The sequence below is a fragment of the Sarcophilus harrisii genome, chromosome 1, assembly GCF_902635505.1.
Source record: "Sarcophilus harrisii chromosome 1, mSarHar1.11, whole genome shotgun sequence".
Lineage (NCBI taxonomy): Eukaryota > Metazoa > Chordata > Mammalia > Dasyuromorphia > Dasyuridae > Sarcophilus > Sarcophilus harrisii.
This window is the reverse complement of record NC_045426.1, coordinates 12,849,566-12,871,179: the sequence shown is the minus strand read 5'-3', so window position 1 is coordinate 12,871,179 and position 21,614 is coordinate 12,849,566. Positions and strand designations below refer to the sequence as shown.

Here is a 21,614-nt window from a genome sequence, read left to right as displayed (position 1 = left end):
AGATTCACTTACCTTGAAAGATTTCAAATGCAGCTAATCAAAAAAAAAAAAAACAAAAAAAACCCAAAACTTCTAAGGGCTTTTAGAACACTGGGAAAGATGTATTAACTTTATTTACTCCCACCTTAAACTTTCTGCAGATTATAAGAAAAGAGCAAAATCCTGTAAGATTTTTTTCTTTGTGATCCTGACACTGGCCAAATTGGGATTACAGAAATAAAGTTATATGATCAAAGTTGTAGAACTGCTTTAAAAAATCTTAGTGGATTCTGGAGGATTTGAAATTAGTCATTAAGGAATTTGACAACTAGTCATTCTAAGATTGCATAAAAGAACTCCTAAAACTTTGGGGGTAATTACTGTAACTTACCCATTTCTGAAACATCTTAGTAAGATTTAAGGTACCACTCTGTAAAATTTAAGGAAAAATAAAAATTAAATCTTATTTTTAAAAATTTTAAGTTTTAAAAGTAAGTGACAAGATTAATAGCTTTATTGTTTTAGGGCAGTGAAGAAAAGTTAGTTGGCAGAAAGCCCAGAAATAAACAAGAAAAAGGAGAAACATTTAGGTAAATAGCAACCTCTTGTTAACTTTTCATTGACTTTCTATTTTGTCTCCATGTCCCCTTTTACACATTATGAAAGGAAAATATCTCCTTTAAATAAGGGCCAAAGAGGTTGTTGAAAAAGGGAAAGTACCCTAGAAAGCACTGAGGGATCCTTCCCACAGATCCAGTCACTCAACATGCTCCACTTTCCTTCCCAGGAGTCATAGGTGTATCTTAGTTGGGGGAACTAACAAAACCATTACAATCCCTGTCACTCTCTTAACCCCTCTCATGTCACATCAGATTAACAAAAGAGAATGCTGGAGAATTGTAGGAAAATACAAATTCTGCCCTACTTGATAGAAAGGGGGACAGCAACTACAGTGGACCCCAAATACCCTACCCCACCAATTCCCCAATCCCACCAATAGGAGGGTCCCAGTACCAGCCACCACAGCCCCTAGTCAGTGCATTCTACTGCATCCCAAAAAAACCCAGTCAGTCAGCAGGAGAATCCAGATGCCCCTGCAGTATCTAGTGTACAAGTTCAAAGTAGGGGAACCAGCCAGCCTCTTTCCTCATTCTTCTCTGTTCCAAATGAGCCATGCAATTTATGGCAAGTTATTTTGTCCATGTTTGTCCTAGTTTTCTAATTTGTAAAGAGAGAAATAATAATGGTTGTTGTTGTGAGATCAAAATGATATAATTGCAAAGCACTCAACACAGTGACTGGAATATACTAACCACTACATTAGTATTTCTCTAATTGAATGTAATTGTTCCATATTTAATAACTTTAAAGTGGTTTTAAAATGCTAAAGATAATAGATCAATGATTTCTACCTGTGATGATTTAGAAATGCAATTAATGTCATCTAAAATGTATTGTTTGTGTTAGTCTTATATTTCTGAATTGTATTTTATTTTAAAATTTGTATTGTAAAATTTAAGAGATCATTGTAAGACAGAAATGTTGTTAGACAAAGCAATTTCTTAATCTGGACATCGTCACACAAAGGATTGGATGAAAAATGGTTATTTGAAAATTCTTTAATATTTAATAAGGTATATTTAGTTATAAACAGGTAAAATAATAATATTAGCTCTAATAATATTTACTATGATAGCAGATTTTCATTTGAATATCTTGGGTATTATGAAAAGTGTGTAAGGTGGTTTAAAGATGTAGCTTTAGCATATTAATGATGAGTCAAGATCAGGTATTTCCTATATGTCTGAAGTCCCAGAAAAGGAGTAGTTTTAATTTATAAGTAAATAATTAATAAAATATTAACTATTAGGGAAACATCGGGAAAGATTTTCAAGCTCTAAGTTGTGGTTAGTCAAATTTTGCTATTTTAGGTAAAAATTCCTAAATTTACTTTTGTTTTGAACTTTGAATTATCACAAAGCCAATAGTAGAAAATGGCATGTGCAGCTACCTGGGAACTACCAAGGACACAGCCTAGCTGTAATCCTGACTCCATTTTCCCATTGTGCTATTTCCTTGCTGAAAAGATTAATCTTAAATCTGACATTAAATGATCTCTGACTGTAGGGCTGGCTATCAAATATGACTCATGCCTGGAATCTAGAGCTAGGGTTTTCCCCCTCATATAACAAAATTCTAAAATCAAGAAGTTTGATACTGGGACATCTCCAAGTTATTATAATAGGTTTCAAGTGTGAACATCTTACAATTTTAACTTATATTTGTGGTCAGATTATAATATAATATAATTATAATATTCTCCAAAGAGGGAAATTAGACAAGATAATAAGACAAAGATGTAATATAAAAGTTTTTTAATTAAATGGAATAGCAAATTTTGAAAAAAAAAAAGATTAGACTGTTTCTCTAAGAACTATATACAGATCTGTATGATTGGCTTCTAAATTTACCAACCATAGAAATTCAGTATATTTTGGTAGTAAGTTTTAAGGTTTTATTAATGAAGGACTAATTTGATTTTACACATAAATTGTATTGACCATAGTACAGAAAGTGAAAATATCTTTCCATCTTTAAAGTATCTGTTTGACAATTTTAAAAGGCAGAAAAACATGCCATAAATGAGCTTCCTAAAAAAAAAAAAAAAGGAAAAAAAAAGCACTAGAATCAGATAAATTTACAAATGAATTTTATCAAACATTATCTCAAGTACAGGATTTAGGTAAAGCTAGAAACAGCAAATGATGTCTAAACTAAAATTCTCTCAAGTTTCATAATTGGAGAACCAAATTTAAGTGATTGCATTCGATTTGTTCATATCCTGTGGATTGGGAACCAGAGAAGCAGAGCTTCCTTTAGAGTCATCCTGAGAATAAAGCTTATTGTCCAAGAAAAGATATCTATGAACCAGATAACTATATGAAACATCTGGGACTAGCCCATCTCTCCTTTCTGTTCCCCTAAGCAATTGCTTCTGCCTTCTCTGTTTTGACTCACCCCCAGAGACCAAGAGATAGTTTGGTTTGCTCTGTTAGGTGGGACTTGATGTTAACATTTACATTTTCTTGGTTACTTTGGTGACATGTAAATCTCCCTTCTCAAAATTAGTTCATTTGTGAGCCCTCTAAATAATTCGATATGTACTTGATAATGTAATTATGCAATTTGGGGAATTATGAGGAAAAACTATTGCATCTGGATTATCTTATTTTAGTAAGTCCCTACTCCTGAGTAGATGGATCCAGAAGCAGCTGACATCCAGATGAGACAGCTATCCCAAGATTTTGGACAAATAATGGCTGAGTCTACTGTTCTAATTTTTTTCCCTCTCTTTGTCCCTTTTTGGTATGTACCCAAACACGAAGACCTTGATTTAAGTGTGTTTTGGCATTTTTTTCACTCTGACGTTCTTGGTCCCCCTCTTTTCAAACGATGGTTAGCAATGACATCTGGGACATACTTCTCCGGTATGTCTCCTCAAGTAATTCACCCCCTGGGCAATAATATCCCATGGCGTGTACCTGTCTCTCCTTTATTAGCCATAAGGGGAGGGGTTTGTCAGACCCCCTGCCTTTTGACCCAAAAGGGAAATGTCAAAATACTTTGGAGATATTCTACTTCGCAGAGCTAAGACTGGGAAAGCAAGCAAACTGTGTCCTAAATCTGACATAACAGCAATCCTTTATATTCAGGATGATATCACCCTTTGCTTAGACCAATATTCATTTAGTTCCCCTCATTTCACAGGGCCATCATTCATCACATGGTCACAGTCCCTCTTCTTTGTCACTGACTGATACTACACTCTTATTCCCATCACAGAATTCTGGTTCTGTGCCCACATCATGGCCACGACTCCAAAAACTTGAGACAATGACTGTTCCCGTTGGACCCAAGAACCACTTGGTTTGTCCCAAGAAATGCTAAGCATGAGAACTAACTATCTCAAGATCTGAGAATGACTGGGATGTGGGCCAATCTCTTTCATGTATATAAGTGTATACAAGTGGCTCTAGCATCAGCAGTTTTAAGCCCTCCTCTTCCTCCTCCTTTTTTTAAAAATAATTTTTATTTTCAAAATACACGCAAAGATAGTTTTCAACATTCACCCTTGCAAAACCTTGTGTTCCAAATTTTTTTTCCCTCCTTTCCTCCTACCTCTTCCCCTAAAGGAGGTATATATGTTAATATGTAAAACGTTAAATATGTGTTAAACGTACAATTCTTCTATACAAATTTCCACATTTATCATTAATCCCCCCTTCTTAGGAGGTGGGTTTCTGCCTGCAGATGCCCTTTTTCTCACTCTGAAATTAGTTAAATTTCTGTTTGTGTCCTGACTCTCCTGTCTCTAGCCTGCTTTGTTTTGGCTTTGGCTGCCCACAGATTAGGGGGTGGTTACAGTCAAGCTGAGAGAGTATAACTAAGGTAGGTTTCTCAGGGCTTTGTTCCAGAATGCTGAATTTAAGGGTTGCCTGATCAACAGTTCTTTTGAGGCTATAAACAACAGAACTTAGGACCTATTCAGGAAGAATTTCTTACATAGGAATATACCCAGGAAGAAATACTTCCCTTGCCCATCCTGCCACTCCAACCCCTCAGCAACCTAACAAAAAAAATATACTGTGTCATGGAGTCTGTCTCTCCACTGCCCTGTGACCATATCCAGATTCCCTCCAACTACGGGGCCTTTCCTATTTCTTGCTCTGGGTATGGTTCCTAGTGGGTCCCCCAGGTGCAAAAATTTCTAGTTGGGGCTCCGTAAGAAGGGTTATTCCTTAAGTCTGCAGGGATTCTGTTCTTTCTGCTGGTGGCTGTTCCTTGAGCTTGGTGCCAAGAATTTTGGTTCTATCTCTTCCCACACCAGCCTTCTCTGGAGTGAGAAATGGGATCCTTGAAGTCATGTGGTGTACCAAAGGGAGACGGTCGTCGAGGATATGACAAGATCTTGGCCATGTGTTTCTGGTTTCTTCACCAGAGAGATTATTCTCCCTACGAGGAAAGAAAGAAAAAGGGGTTCCTCAAAAGCCAAGGAGCACATAATAAAGGAGCCTGCAGCTGGCCACATGAACTTCCGCAACGAGATAACTTGTGGACATGATTACAAAAACTTGAGGGATCATGGGAAATGAGAGGCGATGCCCGCCTGGAGGTTTTCAGAAAAGGGGAAAAAGGAAAAGCTTTAAACTCTGACTCCCAAGGCTCTGTAAAGTTCTTCAAGGGGATTATTAATGGGGTGATTTGTAGGCACTTAGAGAATAAAACGGTCATCGTGATTTCCCCACTGAAGGGAGCTACAGGACTTGTTCCTTTGAAACAACAATATTGAACTTTTCTCCTTAGGGCCACTCAACCAATAGGCATCATGGCATAGTGAAGAGAGTGTAGCGCTCGAATCCAGGACCAGGTTCGAAACCTACCTCCAATACTTATGTACTGTGTCACTCCCTAGGGCTTACCGCCCCACCGACCTCATCTGACCTATTGGTCAGATGGAGCTGCAATATTACAGGTGTGAAACACCTGTGCCACACAGGCGCACACAGGAGATGCACACTACCAACTCCAGCTGGAGCCATAGGGGCTAGTTTTGGCTGAAGAGGGAAGCCAGGTCAGGTTACCCCCACCCCCCCACCCCCAGGAGTCAAGCAGTCTTTGGAGGCTCCGAGGGAGGGCACCTCAGGGCTGGGAGAGAGCTCTGGCGAGACGTGGCCAAAACCAGCTCCTGGTGCAGGGGTTGGTGTAGTCACAGAGCGTGATGAAGCGCAGGATGCTGGGGAATTCCTTCTTCATGGGCTTGTACTTGACAGGAATCAGGCGCTTCTGTCGAGCCCCTGCAAATGAAACAAGATCAGCAAATTCGGTTACTTCTGCTGCTGCTGCTGCTGCTATTGTTGCTATTACTGCTGACTTACTGCTACTGTTGCTGCTGCTGCTACTACTATTACTACTGACACTGCTACTGTTGCTGCTACTATTACACTGCTGCTGCTGCTTCTACTACTACTATGGGCTGCTGCTGCTGCTACTGTTACTATTGACTGTCACTGCTACTGTTGCTACTACTATTACTGCTGACTTACAGCTGCTACTATTACTGCTGCTGCTGCTGCTGTTGCTACTTCTACTACTGTTGCTGCTAGTATTATTATGGTTGACTCACTGCTGCTACAATTACTACTATTACTGAATTTACTTCTTTGGGGCTGGATGTAATCATTTCACTCCCACAGGGTCCTTCTGGCCAGGGCAGCTTGGGGCCCCATAGGGTAGGATTTGGAGGAGGAGAATGTGGACACTCCAGCAAACAAAGGAAAGTCCTTTTCTTCCACAGAAGCTAACTCCCGTGGTCTCCAGTCAGCCTGTCCCCCAGGTCAGGATCATGTTTGCTGATATCTTAGGTTAAATCATTTATTAAGTCTTGTGTTAGACACTGAGGGCCTAACATGGCCCAGTAAAAGAGTCCCATAGATGCCCTATCGGTGCTTACATCCTAATGGAAGATGACCACATGAAAAAGGGAACTGTAGAGTAGAGTCCTGGGAGATCACCTGATTGAATGAATTAATGTCTGCAGGATCTCTAAGGGCATTTTTAAATGAAGGGGAACAGATACCCTCTCTTTTTTCTTCTTCCCTCATTCTCTCCCTAGCTTGGTCTCCCATTGTCCCTCTTCCTCTCCCTCCCTGTCTCCCTTTGCTCCTTTCTATGTGTGTCTCTGTTTCTGTCTCTCCATCCTTTCCTCCCTCATTCTCTTCTCTTTTCTCCTTTTTCTCTTTCTGTTTCTGTCTCTCTCTCTTTGTCTTTTTATCCCTTCCTCCCACATTCTCTTCTCTTCCTTCTCTCTGTGTCTCTGTTTCTTTGTTTCTCTCTCTCTGTCTCTCTTTTTGTCTCTTTGTCTTTGTCTCTCTGCATCTGTCTCTGTCTCTTTCTCTCTTGTCTTTCTCTCTCTCTCTCCCCCCAATATTGGTGTGGCACCCCTTTCCAGTCCCAAGCTCTCCGAACCCAGAAAACCCCCCTTCAGGTTGGTCATGGGAATGCTCACCTGGACACAGGCTAAGAGCAAACTTGGTCTGGAAGTCACATTCATTGCTCTGCAGATACTCATCAGAAATGACAACAACCATCCTTCGACACCTAGAGAGGCAGAAACAGTTTGGAAACACTTATTGCAGCTGGGTGGCAAGGGAGAAAGACCCTAGTTTGAATCTGGCTTCAGATACTAATGAGCTCTGCTATCCTGGGCAAGTCACAGGGATCTTTGTTTGCCTCGGTTTTTTCAACTATAAAATGGGGATAATAATAGCACCTATCTAACAAGGTTGTTGGAAGGGTCAAATGAGAGAATAATTATAAAGTGCTTAACACACATAATAGGAGCTTAATAATAGATGCTCATTTCCTTTCTTCTTTCACTGCTTTTCAGTAGTGTGAGGAACTCTTGAGGAAGAATGTCCCTTTGCTGGTGAAAACCAACTGACCTGCAACTTTTGAGTCTTAAAGAGTCCAGCCTGAGAGGTTCAGGGACTCATCCCAGTTACACAACCCGGGACGTATTCAAATTGAGACTTGAACCCAGATTTTCCTGCCTCCACTGAGCAATACTGCCCCTCTTTAGAATCACCTTTGCTCTGGCTTCTACACTTCTCTGCTCATTGACCTCACAATCAGGAACAATCAGATTGTAAAATGGGAGATTTAGAACTGGCCAAAGTGGCCCCCTTTGGGGGACAGTGGATTCCTTTTCACTTTGTCTAAAATCTGACTGAAGTAGACAGAGCATGGATGACTATCCTCATTTGACAGATAGGGAAACTGAGGCTCTGAGAGGATGTGATGATATTCAAGGTCATCCAGTGAGTTCCCAGCAGAACAGAGACCAGACCTTTGAATTCGAAAGCAGAGCTCTATTCCCTCTCCCAGATCTGCCCCTCTTCCCACTGACCTCTTCTCAATCAGCTCGCTGGTGATGGACCAGACACAGGTGCCAGGCAGGACATCCCGGTCCGACACACACAGCTTCAGGCGGCAGTCGGTTTGCTCTAAGCGCTGGATCATCTCATGGACAAACTGGATGTCACTGGGACAGTAGCAGATGAAAGCATCAAATAATTCCGGCACTAGTCCTGAGGGAGTAGGGGTGGGAGGGAGAGGAGATCGGAGGAGGTGATGAACAGGAAAAGGTTGAAGGCAAACCCAGATCTTCCCATCAGCCCTGCTTGTGAGGTCACAAGGACAGGTTTAGGCAGATAAACATCCCTTTTGACCTCAAGCAAATCATCTAACCTCTCAATTTTAGCTACTCTCATAAAATTAGACAAAGTTGTCTTTAAAAACAAACCACCAACCAAATTCTCCATTACATGTAAATGGTAGCACGGGTCAATTAAAAACTTCAACTAATAAATACAATGATCCAAGACAGCTTGGAAGGACTTAGGATGAAAAAGGCTTGTTCAGCCATTGAACATGCTGTTATATGTGATTGTGGTGGATGATTATTGCGCTATAAGAAACGATGAGCTCAGTGATTTTAGAAAAACATGGGAAGACTTCCACCCAATAAAAAGTAAAACGAGCAGAAAAGAGCAATATTGTTTTGAGAATGACTTTGAGTGAATAGGTTATTCTGTTTATTATAAATACCCAAATTAATTATAAAGGACATAGGAAGGAAGATGCTATCTGCCTGCAGAGAAAGAACTGAGTGTGTATGTATAGAATAATATATATATGTATGTGTGTATGTATAATTGCATTTATGTATCGAATGGTAGCCATTTGGAGGGGGGAAAGAAAAAAGAGAAATTTATAATTTTCTTTTATATTTAAATGGCTAGCACATTGTGCATAGTAGATTTGCAGTTTTACGTGCAATCATCTTTTTTATTGTACTCTATGTTATGGAAATACTTATTTTATTCTGTAAATTAAAACAGATTTTTAAAAAATGTTATCCATCCCCAAAGAAAGAACTGATGAAGTCTAAATAGAGAATGAAGAATACTTTTTAAATTTTTTCTTTAAGCTGTGTTTTCTTTTATTACATAACAAATATGGAAATGTTTTCCATGATTACACACATATAACCTATACCTGTGTAGTATAACTTGCCTTCTCAAAGATGGGGTGTGGAAGAAGGGAATTTGGAACTGAATTTTTTTTTAATTCAAAAACTCAATTTTTTATTTTTATGATTATTATTTTGCTGAGGCAAGTGGGGTTAAGTGACTTGCCCATGGTCACACAGCTAGGAAGTGTTAAGTGCCTGAGACCACATTTGAACTGGGGTCCTCCTGAGTTCTGGGCTGGTGCTCTACCCCCTGCACCACCTAGCTGCCCCCAATTTAAAAAAATTTAAAACTCAAAATTCACATAAAAATGTTAAAAATATATTTTTAAACATGTAATTGGGGGGAAATGAAAACAGTAAATGGAAAAAAGAATTCAGAACTTCAGCGAATCCAGAAATCACATTGGTTTTGGGATCCTTTTTCTGATTCACCTATTAATTCCATCCCACTCAGATCATTATTATGAGAAGTCTATATTGGCTGGGGATGCCCGGTGGCCACAGGAGGGTCAGGGGCTTTGTCAGGGATTATTGGCCAAGACAACAGACCCCACGTGGGGGAATTGATGGAAGTGTCCAGTTCCAGCCATCCCACCTGTAAAAGCCTAAGCCCTCGCCATCCTCCAAGGTGAGTTGGGGAAAGGCTCACTTCCCTGCCCCCGATTTCCCTCTTCCCCTTTACCCTGTGGATCGTCCAGAATGGTGATGCCCATCAACTCCAGCGTTTGAGGGTTGCTGCTATCCACAGCAGGCACTTGCAGAGGCTTTTCTGCTTCCTCCTGCTGCTTCTTCTTCAGGTATTTCTTGCAGTCCTCATCTGTGAGGAAAGAGACAATGGACTCATTGCAGTTTCCTAGCTTTTCCATCTCTGTGTCCCCATTCCTCCATCCCAGGCCCCTTCCTTCAGGCTTCAGACCCATTGCGAGCTGCCTTTCCCAGCACCCCTCAATCTTAGCCCCTTCTCTGGGGATTGTCTCCAGGACTCATGTATCTGGCTTGCTCAGAGCTGTTTGTGGCCGTCTCCCCTAACTCTAGATAAGCTTCCCGAGGCCAGCAGCTGGGTTTGTTTCTTTGGGTTTGCTTTCTGTGCATCCTCAGCAGCGTGCTAAGTTGCTCATGCTAAAAGCCTTCAAGCTTCAGTTCTAAGACTGACTTCTGAACAAGCCTTTCCCCATCTCTCCTCTGCCCCATAGGTAGCCTAAGAGGGATCTCCTCCTCTCAACACTGTACACACCTTGTCTGTTCCCACTTGCTGACAGGCTGCCCGCCCCCCGTTCAGTTCCTTAAAGTCAGGGTCTATTTTTGCCTTTCTTTGTATTCCCAGCAAGTATTCCCTGGCACAGAGTTAGGCCTGAACACACTGACTTCTCTCCTGTGTCATTAGCAGGGGAGTTAAGAAGAAGTTCGTAGGCTTCCGGAAACTTTTATAATCAATTCAATGAATTTGTCCAATTGCAATTTCAGCATTGGGGAGGTTCTTGACAAAACATTTCTTCATTGTGAACTTCCTCAAGAAGTAGAGGGTTCTTGCTACTTGGTCTTCAAGCAGAAGTACATTTACTTTTAAATGACATTATAGTAGGGATTTTTTTTTTACAACAGACTGAGCTAATATCCAACTGGGGCCCTTTCCAATTTTTAAATGCTATGATTCTTTATAAATTATTCTATTTCTTAAATAAACAAGATCCATTGCATCACACACACACACACACACACACACACACACACACACCATTTCTCCGTTTTACAAAGCAGGAAATGGAGGCCCAAGAAGTACAGTGTCCAAGGTTACAGAAGCAAGAAGTGGCAAGGCTGAGACACAAACCTACAGCCTCCAATTTCAAAGGTAGTAAGCGTTGTCCCCTTCTTAAACTGAGACTAGAGGAGTGTCCGGGACTCATCCATTACTGTCACACAGTGTCAGGGACAATATTGGAATTCAGATCTTTCTGGCACTCCCTACTATTCCACCCCACCTCCCATTTCTATAATCCTCAAGACAAACACGCTGACACAGCACAGTTGACCAAGATTTGATTTTTCTATTGGGAAACTATGGGGCATCAAGAGAAGAGCTAGCTGTGTGACCTTAGGGAAGCTGAGATCCTGTCTGGGTCTCATCTGTAAAACAAGGTGGCCAGATTCACGGTCTCTAAGTGTCTTTCCACTTCTAACACTCCGAGACCCAGGAGGAGCCTTTCACTAGGAGCTCCAATGAAGAGCTTGGGTTACGTTCTCCAGGCTGAAGCACGTCTTCTGCCACTGGCCAGATACTGTAAACTCAGGAAGGACCCACGAATATTGGCCGGGGAAACCAACTCCGGAAGAGAGGATGGGGGAACCGAGGGAGGCACCAAGCTAAATGGGAGGCCAAAGCAGGTGGAGGCCATGGCCCAGCCTGTTCCCCGGGCCAGCTCCTCCCTTAGCTCAAGAATTTCCTTCTTCCCCTTTGCTGTCTGTCCTGCCTCACCTGCTGCTGTGCACCCTCCTGAAATCACCTCATCTGGACTTTGTATGAACTTGCATATACATACATGAGATCATAGAAGAGAAGCTCTATGAAGGCAGGACAGTTTGGCCTTTGAAGATCAAGAGCCGGGGCATCTAGGTGGCACAGTGGATAGAGCACCAGCCCTGAAGTCAGGAGGACCTGAGTTCAAATCTGGTCTCAGACACTTAACACTTCCTAGCTGTGTGACCCTGGGCGAGTCACTTAATCCTAATTGTCTCAGCAAAAAAGAAAAAAAGAAAAAGAAAAGAAAACCAAGGGCCTGTGCAGAATTTAGTAGGAAGGAGGACTTTGATAAGTACAGGCTAAATAAGCGAGTGAGACAAGTTATAAATGCCTTTCAAATGTCCGGGAAACAGAAGGGAGTCTGAGGTCTAGACATTTGTGGAGAAATGGATGAATGAGTGAAGGGAAGACTGAACGACAGAAGAATTAAGGAACTGAGGAATGAATGAATCCATATCCCCCTCAGTTAAGGAGGATAATCAGAGAGCAGCTTTTTGATTGAGCTTTCATTTTTTCAGAAGTTTTTCAATTACTTCAATTATCATTTCTTCTTGCTCTGGATAATTAATTAATTTAACAGCATTAATTAATATCATTAATTAATTTATTATACATAGAATAAAAATCTGAGGCGGCTAGGTAGGTACCCCCTACCCCAAGGGTTGAGACTCCTACTTAGACCTCCCCAACACACGAACACACACACACACACACACATACACACTCTTCCTCTGTAGGGAAACATTCACTGTTCTCCACAGACTGTCTGTCGCTTTATCTCATCCATGTGAGCTGCCCCAGCAACCATTAAGTGTGTGACCAGGTGCTCGTTTGTGCCACTCTGGGGCTCCGGCTCTGATGGGGCCCCTGAGGGTGGGTGGGCAGGCTGGCTTGATTGCCCTAAGCTCAGGGCAGCAGTTGGTGTAGGCACCTGCTGGCAATGATAAAGAACGCTGAGCTCTGGCCCCACGCCTCTCCCGGCTGCTCCTTGGGATCCTTACTTCTGCTGAAAAACCAGAGGCCGCCTCCCTGTGGCCCCACTCAGAACTCCTGACACAATTTTGACTCCAACATCTTCTTCCCCCCAGACCAGACAACTAATAACTAAGTCCTGCTGTTTCTGCCTCAGCAAAGTCTCTCAGAGCTATAGCGTTTCCTTCTCCATCAACATATAGTTGAGCAATTAATGGGCTCAGGCTGAGAGGGACTTTGCTTCTGGCCCTTCGGGTGGGCCAGCCTGTCTCCCGCCTCTCTCAGAAGCAGCAGTCCTGCTTTGGTTCATCTAGCTAACACCTCCTCTCTTGCCAAGGCTTCTCCGATTGGGCAAAATGAGCACTGGACCCGGATCCTGTGTACTGGGATAAGTGACCCTCAAGGGCCCGGCCAATAGCAGGAAGTTATCAACCCCATGTCACTGAGGCAAGATCCATGAACTTGTGGTTTGTTTTTTAAAACTACTTTGACAACCAAATGCCAATCTAATCATTTCCCTTGGCAATCCTAAGTGTTTTATGCAGACAGGATTCTGAGAAGGGGGCCACGGTCTTCACTAGACTGTTGCCCAAGAGGCCCATGGCACAAGTGAAGGAGAAGATCCCTTGGGTACCCTTCTGTCTCCCATTTGCACTTGTTTTTCATCACTTCTTACTCAAGGGCTTAATTGCTACTTGCTTATTGTCTTAATTACTTCATGGGAAGCTAGATGATGCTGCAGGGGATAGAGCTCCACGCCTGGAGCTCTTGAGTTCCTGACTTTTCCCGAGTTCAAATCTGGCCTCGGATGCTTATTAACTGTGTAAGTAATTTAATTCTGTTTGTCTCAGTTTCTTCATCTGTAAGTGGAGAAGGAAATGGCAAAATGCTCTAGCATCTTTGCCAAGAAAACCCCCAAGGGAATCACAAAGAGTCAGATACAACTGAAATGATCAAATGGCAACGTCCTACTGGATTTTAAATGATGATCACATCAAAAAGGTCATCTGGAGGCTGGTCCTGATTGGCTCTGCTCACACCTTAGCTGCCCCAAACTCTAGTTACAGCCAGCATCGACATCCCAGCTTTCCAACTGATTCTTGCCAGCGTATAAGGTACTGTGATGGTACCTTCAACGGTCTTGCTGCCTCTCATCTTTCTCCCCAGTCTCAACTTCTTTGGGACTTGTCTGTGGAGTCTGTGACCTCCAAGGTCACTCTCAGCTCTACATTTATGAGCTTGTCAGTCAGTTATCCTTAATCAATGGGAAACTGATCTGCCTCAAATGTTCTTCTGATCAATAATATGCAATGGCTTCCCTTTCCTGGGCAAACTCCCAGGTCCGCTGCAGGCCATCATCATCATCAAGAACAACAATAACAACATTAGCAGCAGCAGCAACAGCAGCAAATTATGATCAGCGATATCATCAGTATTTTTGAACCAGACCCTGGATTCCATTGATGTGGACGGCTCTCCACGAGGAAGTGAAGATCTAAGCAACTGTTTGGGACTTTTTAGTCTTCAAGTTGCCGGGGGCACTGAGAAGTTATGACCTGTCCAGTGTCAACCAGCCAGCCTGTATGCTTTAGATAGGAATTGTCAGGGTTGCATGGACGTGCAACTTTATAGACATGACTTCATTAGAGACATCTCATCCTTGGACATTTTCTCTAGCTGTCCATCCCCCATGTCTGGCAGGCTTTCCTTCCTTATGGCTGCCTCTTTGGCTTCCCTGATTTCCCTCAATCCCAACTAAAATCTCATTTTCTAGGATGCCTTCATGAATTCCTCCAAAATCACTAGAATTTCCTTCCTTTTTTCCTATTTATCTTGTCTATAGCTTGTTTGTACATATTTGTCTGCTAGTTATCTCTCCCATTAGCCTGAAAGCTCCCTGAGGACAGGAACTATTTTCTGCCTTTCTTTATATTGTAGAGTCCCTGGCACATAATAGATGCTTAATAAATATATCTATGTGTTTCTGCTACAAGTGTTATTTATCATCCCCATTTTACAGATGGGGGACTTGAGGCCCAGAAAAGTGAACTGACTTGCCCATCTTCACATAACCAGTGTATACCAGGGTTTCTGTCTTTCAACTTCAATACACTTTTGATGTACATCTGACATGAAACTGTGTTATCTATAGCATATCTACTAAATGAACAAATGAACGAAAGGAACAATAGCCTACACTCAAGGAACAAATGAACAAGTGAATGGGACGAGAGTATATACTCACCATACTCTCGAATGCAATGAAAGGATGGTTTCTAAGCACAGGGAAGGAAAAGCAGTGATCTCTCTGAGTCAGCAAGGGTTTTTTCTAAAACAAGCCTTACCAGTCCCTCTAATCCAACTTCCTCCTTTGACAAGGTTACTCACTGGGGAGCTCCGAGGGATTCTGGATGTCAGAATGGCATCTGAGAGTCTCTTCTAATATTTTTGTGAATAATATGGGGAGATGTGGACTGGGCGATAGCATCGTTAGGCGACCCGAGAATTAATGCCATCCAGAGAGGGTTGATTAATCAACAGAGAGGGATGTCCCTGATGTAATTCCACAGGGAATCTGTCCTTGGACTTTACTTTTATCCTGATAGTTAATAAGATACTTGGAAAGCTCCCTGATCAATTTGCATATGAACAGTTAGAAAGAATAGCTACCATTGGATAACAGAATCAGGATCTCAAAGGAGCTATGGAGGCCAGAACTACAAAGGCAGCAGCTAGTTGGTGCAATAGATAGAGTCAGGAGGACCCGAGTCCCAAATCCGACCCCAGGCACTTTCTAGCTGTGTGATACTGGGCAAGTCATTTAACCCCATTTGCCACAGTGAGAGAGAGAGAGAGAGAGAGAGAGAGAGAGAGGAGAAGGAAGGGTGGGAGGGAGACAGAGAGAGGAAGGAAGGGTGGGTGGGAGGGAGACAGAGAGGGAAAGGAAGAGAGAGAGAGAGAGAGAGAGACACAGAGAGACACAGAGAGAGAGACAGACAGAGAGAGAGAGAGACAGAGAGAGACACAGAGAGAAAGAGAGAGAGAGAGAGAGAGAGAGAGAGAGGAAGGAAGGGTGGGAGGGAGACAGAGAGGGAAAGGAAGAGACAGACAGAGAGACAGAGAGAGACAGAGAGAGAGAGACAGAGAGAGAGAGAGAGAGAAGATGGAAGAATAAGAATGTTGCCTGTGACTAAAAAAGAGATGTTCTGTGTAAGTGAGATTAGACCAGCTTTTCTTGGTTCTGATATTCGTTGGACTGAGTGAAAGTTAAAGGTGCAGATTTATGCTAGATAGCATTTAGTCATTGGAGCTATCCAAAAGTGGAAAAGGGCTGCTTCAATAATGAACTCCCCATCATCAGACCCCTCCAAACAGAATCGTAAGGCCAGGGAGGTGGCAGTGGGGATTTCTGCTCAGGTGTGTTGGAAGCTTTTGTAGGAACTATTTTGGTTTAGGTTTTTAGTCATCGTGTCCATTTAGCATAATAGTTTTCACACACCAGGTGCTGAATAAATACTTTCTTGACTGAATTGAAGGAGTTATAGAGACCTTTCCAATTCTGATCTTGCTCATATGGATGCTGGGTAACTATGGGACATTTTGCCTCTCTGAGTTTGGGTTTCCTCATTGTAAAACAGAGGTAAAATCTACCACCCAAGGTAACTGCAAAGATCAAATGAGATAATGTCTACGAAGCACTTTAAAAGTATAAAAAGTGCGATAGAAACGACGGCCAAATCATAGAGTATTTATGAAGAAACTACTCTGTGGAAGACACTGAACTCACCACTGGGGATACAAAGAAAGGTAAAACACAATCCCTGCCCTCTAAAAGTTCCAATAAAGGAGGAGACAATATGCTAGTATGGCCAAACCTGAGAGCCAATGTGGTACAACCAAGAGCTATCTATCACTTCTCTTGACATGCTCACTATCCCTGCTCCTTGTTAACTTCTGAGGGAACCAAACTGAGGGTACTGCCCCACTGTTCCCACTAGTTTGTGTCATTGAGACAATTGGAGACTTGGACAACTTGGAGACTGTTTCCACAGTTTCCAGGAACGCCTGCATTGTCCATTCGTGAACCTGCTGTGGGAATGGCTAAGAATGATGATGTTATGGTCCAGTCTACTTATGTATATAAAACGCTTCCTTTGTCCAACACATTAAACCCTCCCCCTCAAGAAGACTTTTGTTTTGCAAATATCATTTTCTTTATTCTCAAATTAATTAAACTTCTGTTTGATCCCTGACTTTCCTGTCTCTTGCCTGCTCTACTCAGCTCCAGGCATCCACAAGTTAGAGGCTGGTTCTGGTCCAATTGACAAGATGATGCAGCAGAAAAAACAGTGGGTTTACAGCACCAGAACCTGAGTTCAAATCTTGCCCCTGTGGTTTGTGACAGTGGTGAATTAGGGCAAGGCTCTTTCTTTCCCCTTGAGCCTTCTGTATTTTCATCTATAAAATGAAGGGGTTGGCTTAGACTCATTCTTGGGTCCCATCCAGTTTGAAGATGCTTTACAAAGGCTACTCATCTGCTAGGGTTCCATCCCAGTCAGAGCAGGTTTCTTAGAAGGATCTATTAGCATTCAGGGACTCTTTTCAGAATCATACTCTTAGAAATTGAAGGAAATACTAAATTTTAACTAAAGGTTTATGAAAATTAAGTTATAATTTTTCCTACTTATATTCAGAGACTCCTTGAAATTTATCCACAGAGCCCTCGAGAGTCCATGGAAGCCCATTGTGATCTCCTGTGTCAGAAGGTCCCTGTTTTTAGAGCAGTCCATAGAAAATAAAGTCAGATCAATAAGGGTTTACTAAGTGCCTACTTCATGTGCCAGGCGCTGGAGGGGAAGTCTACTCCCTACTGTACTTCCTGTCTCAGCTCAATCAGGGCCACATAAATCTCTAACTCCTGTCCTTGAGGCCATTTGCCATGAGCTCAACCTTCTCCCCTTTTCTCCCTCTCACATCACTCAGATGCTTCCTGCTGCCACTTCCTCCTTCACCCCTGTCTCCCAGGAAGAGGGGGCCCTTCTCTTTGCTACGAAAAATGCCTCTACGGGCACAAGCGAACCATCCCATTCCATCTTCCCCAGCAGATCACCTCCTCACCACTAGTCCTCCGGGCCTTCCCTACTAGCTATGTCCCTACTGTCTACAAACATGTTGTCTACATCTGTTCCATCCTCAAAAACACTCGCTTGCTCCAGCCGTACTTGCTCACTGTAGCCTGCTGCGGTCCCTTAGGTGGCCAAACTCCCCGAGAAGGCCTTCTGTGAGAGAAGCCCCCACTTTCCTCTCACTCCTATCTTCTTGCAGACTGCCTTCCATCACTGGACTGAAAATAATCTCTCCAAAGTTCCCAGTGGGTTCTTAATTGCTTAAATCCAGTGGCCTTTTCTCAGCCCCCATTCTCTTTGACTTTCTGCAGCCTTGGACACTATCAATCTCTCTCTTCTTGATACTCTTGGATTTAGGTTTTCGGGACACTAATCTTTGCTGCTTCTCCAACCTGCCTAAATGTTCCTTTTCTGTTCCCTGCTAGATCCTTATTCGGATCAAGCCCATAAGCTTTGCCATGGGACCTCTTCTCTTCTCCCTCTAGGCCATTTCACATGGTGATATCCTCAGCTCCTTGAGTTACAATTATCATTTCCATGCAGATAATTCTCAGTTCTATTCATCCAGCAAATTAAAATCTCCTCACTTCCTTTTTCTCATCTCCAAATACCAACTAGACATCTCAAACTGGACCTCCCATAGGCAGCTTAAACTCAGCATGTCCAAAATGGAACACTCTATCTTTCCCTCCAAACTCTCCTTTCCTCCCAGCTTCCTTCTTACTGTCAAAAGCATCACCACCCTCCCATTTAGGAAGGCTCCCCCTCCAGGGGGCATCCTGGAAACCTCATTCTCTCCAGTTCCCTATTTCCAATTAGCCACCAAGTGCTGTCAACTCTTAACTCTTTTTGTCACATCTCACATAGTCTCCTTTCCTCTGATACTGATGCAGACCCTCATCATGTCACGTACCTGGGCTTTTGCAATGAGTGGCTGATTGATTTCACTGTTTCAGATCTCTTCTCACTCCAAGCTTCCACTTAGCTGTTAAATTGATCTTTCTATAATGCAGAGCTGACCCTCTTTCCTTCTTGTCATTTCTCTCTGTCTCTGTCTCTCTTTGTGTGTGTGTGTGTCTGTGTCTCTCTTTGTCTCTCTCTGCCTCTCTCTGTTTCTCTCTGTCTCTGTCTCTCTCTCACACACACATACTTCTCAATAAATTACAATGACTCCCTCTTACCATTTGATTGACTTGAAAGCTCTCTGTAACCAGCCCCTTCTGGTCTTTCCAGACCTCTTGCTCTCCTCCATTTGTTGTGAGCCTCCCAATTGTTTCCCTGCATAGGCCACTCTATCTCCAGTTGTCACTGAGTGTCCCCATGCCTGGAGCTCTCTCCTCCACATCTCTGCCTCCTTCCTGTCCCGGCTCTCTTTAAGTCTCAGCTAAGGCTCCCTTTAAGTCTCAGCTAAGGCCCTACTTTCTGCCTGAAGCTTTCCCCAGGCCTCCCTTATGTAGCTTGTTTGTGTAGGTTTTCCTATGTTCTCTCCCTGTACACTATAATTCCTTAAAAGCCACCCTTTCTTTGTATCCCAAGTGCCTGGATAGAAGGAGCTTAATAAATGCTAACTGCCTGGCTGTCCAGAGGCCCAAAGCCCCGATCCTGGGAGGCCCCTGAAGCCCCTCGGTGTTTCTCCCCTGTTCCTGGGTGTGGGGGTATATTAGAATGTAAGCCTCCAGAGGGGAGAAGATTGGTCAGATTTGCAAAGGGAGTAGGGACAAGGAAGGGCCGGAGGGAGCCCTCCTAAGTAGTAAGATGGTCCATAAAAGGAGGGTGGGTGGAGAGGCAGAGGGGGAGGAGGTGAAGAAGGAAAATCTCATCGAATTGGAAGTAACGGAGGTCATCTGTGTTATATTTGGGGAAACTGAGGTCAAAGAAGGAAATAACTCACAAGGTTGTCTGGGCATCGGTGACCTGGCCTGGCCTGACAATTCTATCTTATGCTCAAAGTTGTTGTCTCTTTACTACAACATTAGGTGGGGCAGGAAGTGGATAGGGCATGGTAGGGAGCAGTGAGATAGGAAGCAAGGGGACGGGACCGAGACAGCTAAGAGCAGTCGATGGGTACCCAGCAAAGGGACCTACTAAGCCAGAGAAGATCAGCAGAGAAGTGGGGGCAAGGAGACAGCAGGAGGGGGGAGGGTGATAACGGGACACAGCAGAGGACAGGGGACACGTGGAGACAGGGAGAGGCAGAAGGCAGGAGGACAGTAGGACAGCGGGGAGCAGCAGAGGAGCAAGGGAGACAGGGGGGCAAGGGTGACAACGGGACCTGGGGTCCCGGGGTGTCTAAGAGGGGCATGGGCCAGGAAGACAACAGCACAGGGCAGAGGACAGGGGACACGTGGAGACAAGGAGAGGCAGAAGACAGGGGGACAGCAGAGGAGCAGGGGCCAGGGGCACAGTGTGACAGGTCAAGAGCAAAGAGAAACAGTGGAGAGGGAGCAAGCAGGGGGAAGGAGGGGCCCCTGGGGAACAGCGGCAAAGATGGGGGACTGGGACCAGATAAGGAGAAAAAGCAGAAGCGCGGTAGGGATCTGGAGGAAGAGGCCAGGGCCAGTGGGGAGGAGAGGAGGGACGGGGAGGGGACTGGGCACAGGTAGGGGTCCGGGCGCCGGTTCCGACCCTCCCCCCCAGGGCTCTTGGGGGCCGCCTGCCGCCCAGGCTCCCCCAGCCCTTACCGATGCTGGGCCGCAGGTCTTCCAGCACGTCGAGCCGCTCCAGTTTGTGGAGCAGCTCCAGCAGGCGGCCCACGGTGGCCCGCTCGCGCGTCTGCCAGGTGTCCAGGAGGCGGCGCGTGGGGTCGGGCTGCGTCTGCAGGTTCAGGATCTCCAAGTACTGGAAGCCCAGCTCCTCGGCCAGCGCGGGCCAGTAGGCTGACACCTGGGTGGGAGGGTTCAGGTACAGGGACAGGCGGCTCCGCACCCTGAAGTTGAGAGCCACCAGGGGCACGTCGTGGATGTCCGGGGCCGGGCTCGCGGCCTTGGCCGTGACCGCTCGGCTGGGGCCGGGGCTGGGGCAGGGGCTGGGGCAGGCCATGGCGGGCTCGGGCCGGGCTTCCACCGACTTCCCCAGCTCCGCCGCCTCCTCCCTCAGTTCCTTCTCTTCCTCCTCCTCCTCGGCCCGGTCCGGTTTCACTTTCTCGGCAGACCCCGCCCCGCCGCTGTTCCGGTCCGGTCCTCCTCCCCCGCCCCGCCCCCGGGCGCAGCTGGAAGCCAGCTGTGCCGCCCCAGGACGCGCCCTGACGCTCTCTCCCCCTGGCCTCTGGGGGTCCCGGGGCCGAAGGGATTCTGGGAGGCGGGGACAGGAGCAGCCCCCGAGCTAAGCTGGGAGCCCGGCAGCTCTCGGGGGCGGAGCCGGGGAGCGCACCGGGGAAGGGGCGGGGCCACCCCCAAACGTCTGCGGGAGGGGGATGCGGGGGCCCCGGGACCTGAGGGAGGGAAAGAAAGGACACCGGCTGCCCTGCCCAGGAGGGGGGTGCCCCGGGAGGGGGCAACCTGGAGGGGGGGGCGAAGGGAAAAAGAGAGAGACCTGGCCGATGTGTGCTGGAGGCTCCCCGGGAAATGGCCCGGGCTGTCCGCCCCATTCCTGGAAACAGGGCAGGGTGGGCACCCCTGGAAGAGCCAAAAGTGGAAGAACCACGGACTTTAACCACTTCGAATCTAAACCCTATGGCGGAATACGAACTGGGTCCTAAAGGATTAAGGAGATGAGGAGAAAAGGGGCAAGGAGAGAATCAACTTTTTTATTTTTATTTTTAAAAACCTAAATGTAAAGTTTTTTAAATATTATTTGTTTGTCCCTCCAATAACCCTGGAAATATGTCATTATGATCCCATTTTCTTTGAAGTTGGGGCTGAATTAAGTGACCCAAAGGGTCCCGCTAGCAAAATCCATGGACTTATTGATAGGAAAGTTGTTCCTG

At 44.7% G+C, this 21,614-nt stretch overlaps 1 protein-coding gene across 1 annotated transcript; it reads right to left on the bottom strand.

The window, feature by feature from the left end:
- Window positions 1-2,337: 2,337 nt before the first annotated feature.
- On the bottom strand, window positions 2,338-21,036 carry MYD88 (MYD88 innate immune signal transduction adaptor). Its single transcript, XM_023498373.2, has 6 exons — window positions 20,371-21,036; window positions 9,756-9,890; window positions 7,946-8,126; window positions 7,046-7,137; window positions 5,679-5,834; window positions 2,338-4,992 (listed from the first exon to the last, which is right to left on the bottom strand). The coding sequence occupies exons 1-5, from the start codon at window positions 20,726-20,728 to the stop codon at window positions 5,680-5,682; spliced, it is 921 nt and encodes a 306-aa protein (XP_023354141.2). The 5' UTR covers window positions 20,729-21,036; the 3' UTR covers window positions 2,338-4,992; window position 5,679.
- Window positions 21,037-21,614: the final 578 nt, after the last annotated feature.

Bases quoted from the DNA above. Each gene is read 5' to 3' on its own strand.
- MYD88 (XM_023498373.2), bottom strand. From the start codon at position 20,728: ATGGCCTGCCCCAGCCCCTGCCCCAGCCCCGGCCCCAGCCGAGCGGTC. The intron at 7,138-7,945 runs GTCAGTGGGAAG...CTGCCTCTCTAG, and splicing joins AGCGAGCTGATTGAGAAGAG to GTGTCGAAGGATGGTTGTTG. The intron at 5,835-7,045 runs GTGAGCATTCCC...TTTCATTTGCAG, and splicing joins TGCTCTTAGCCTGTGTCCAG to GGGCTCGACAGAAGCGCCTG.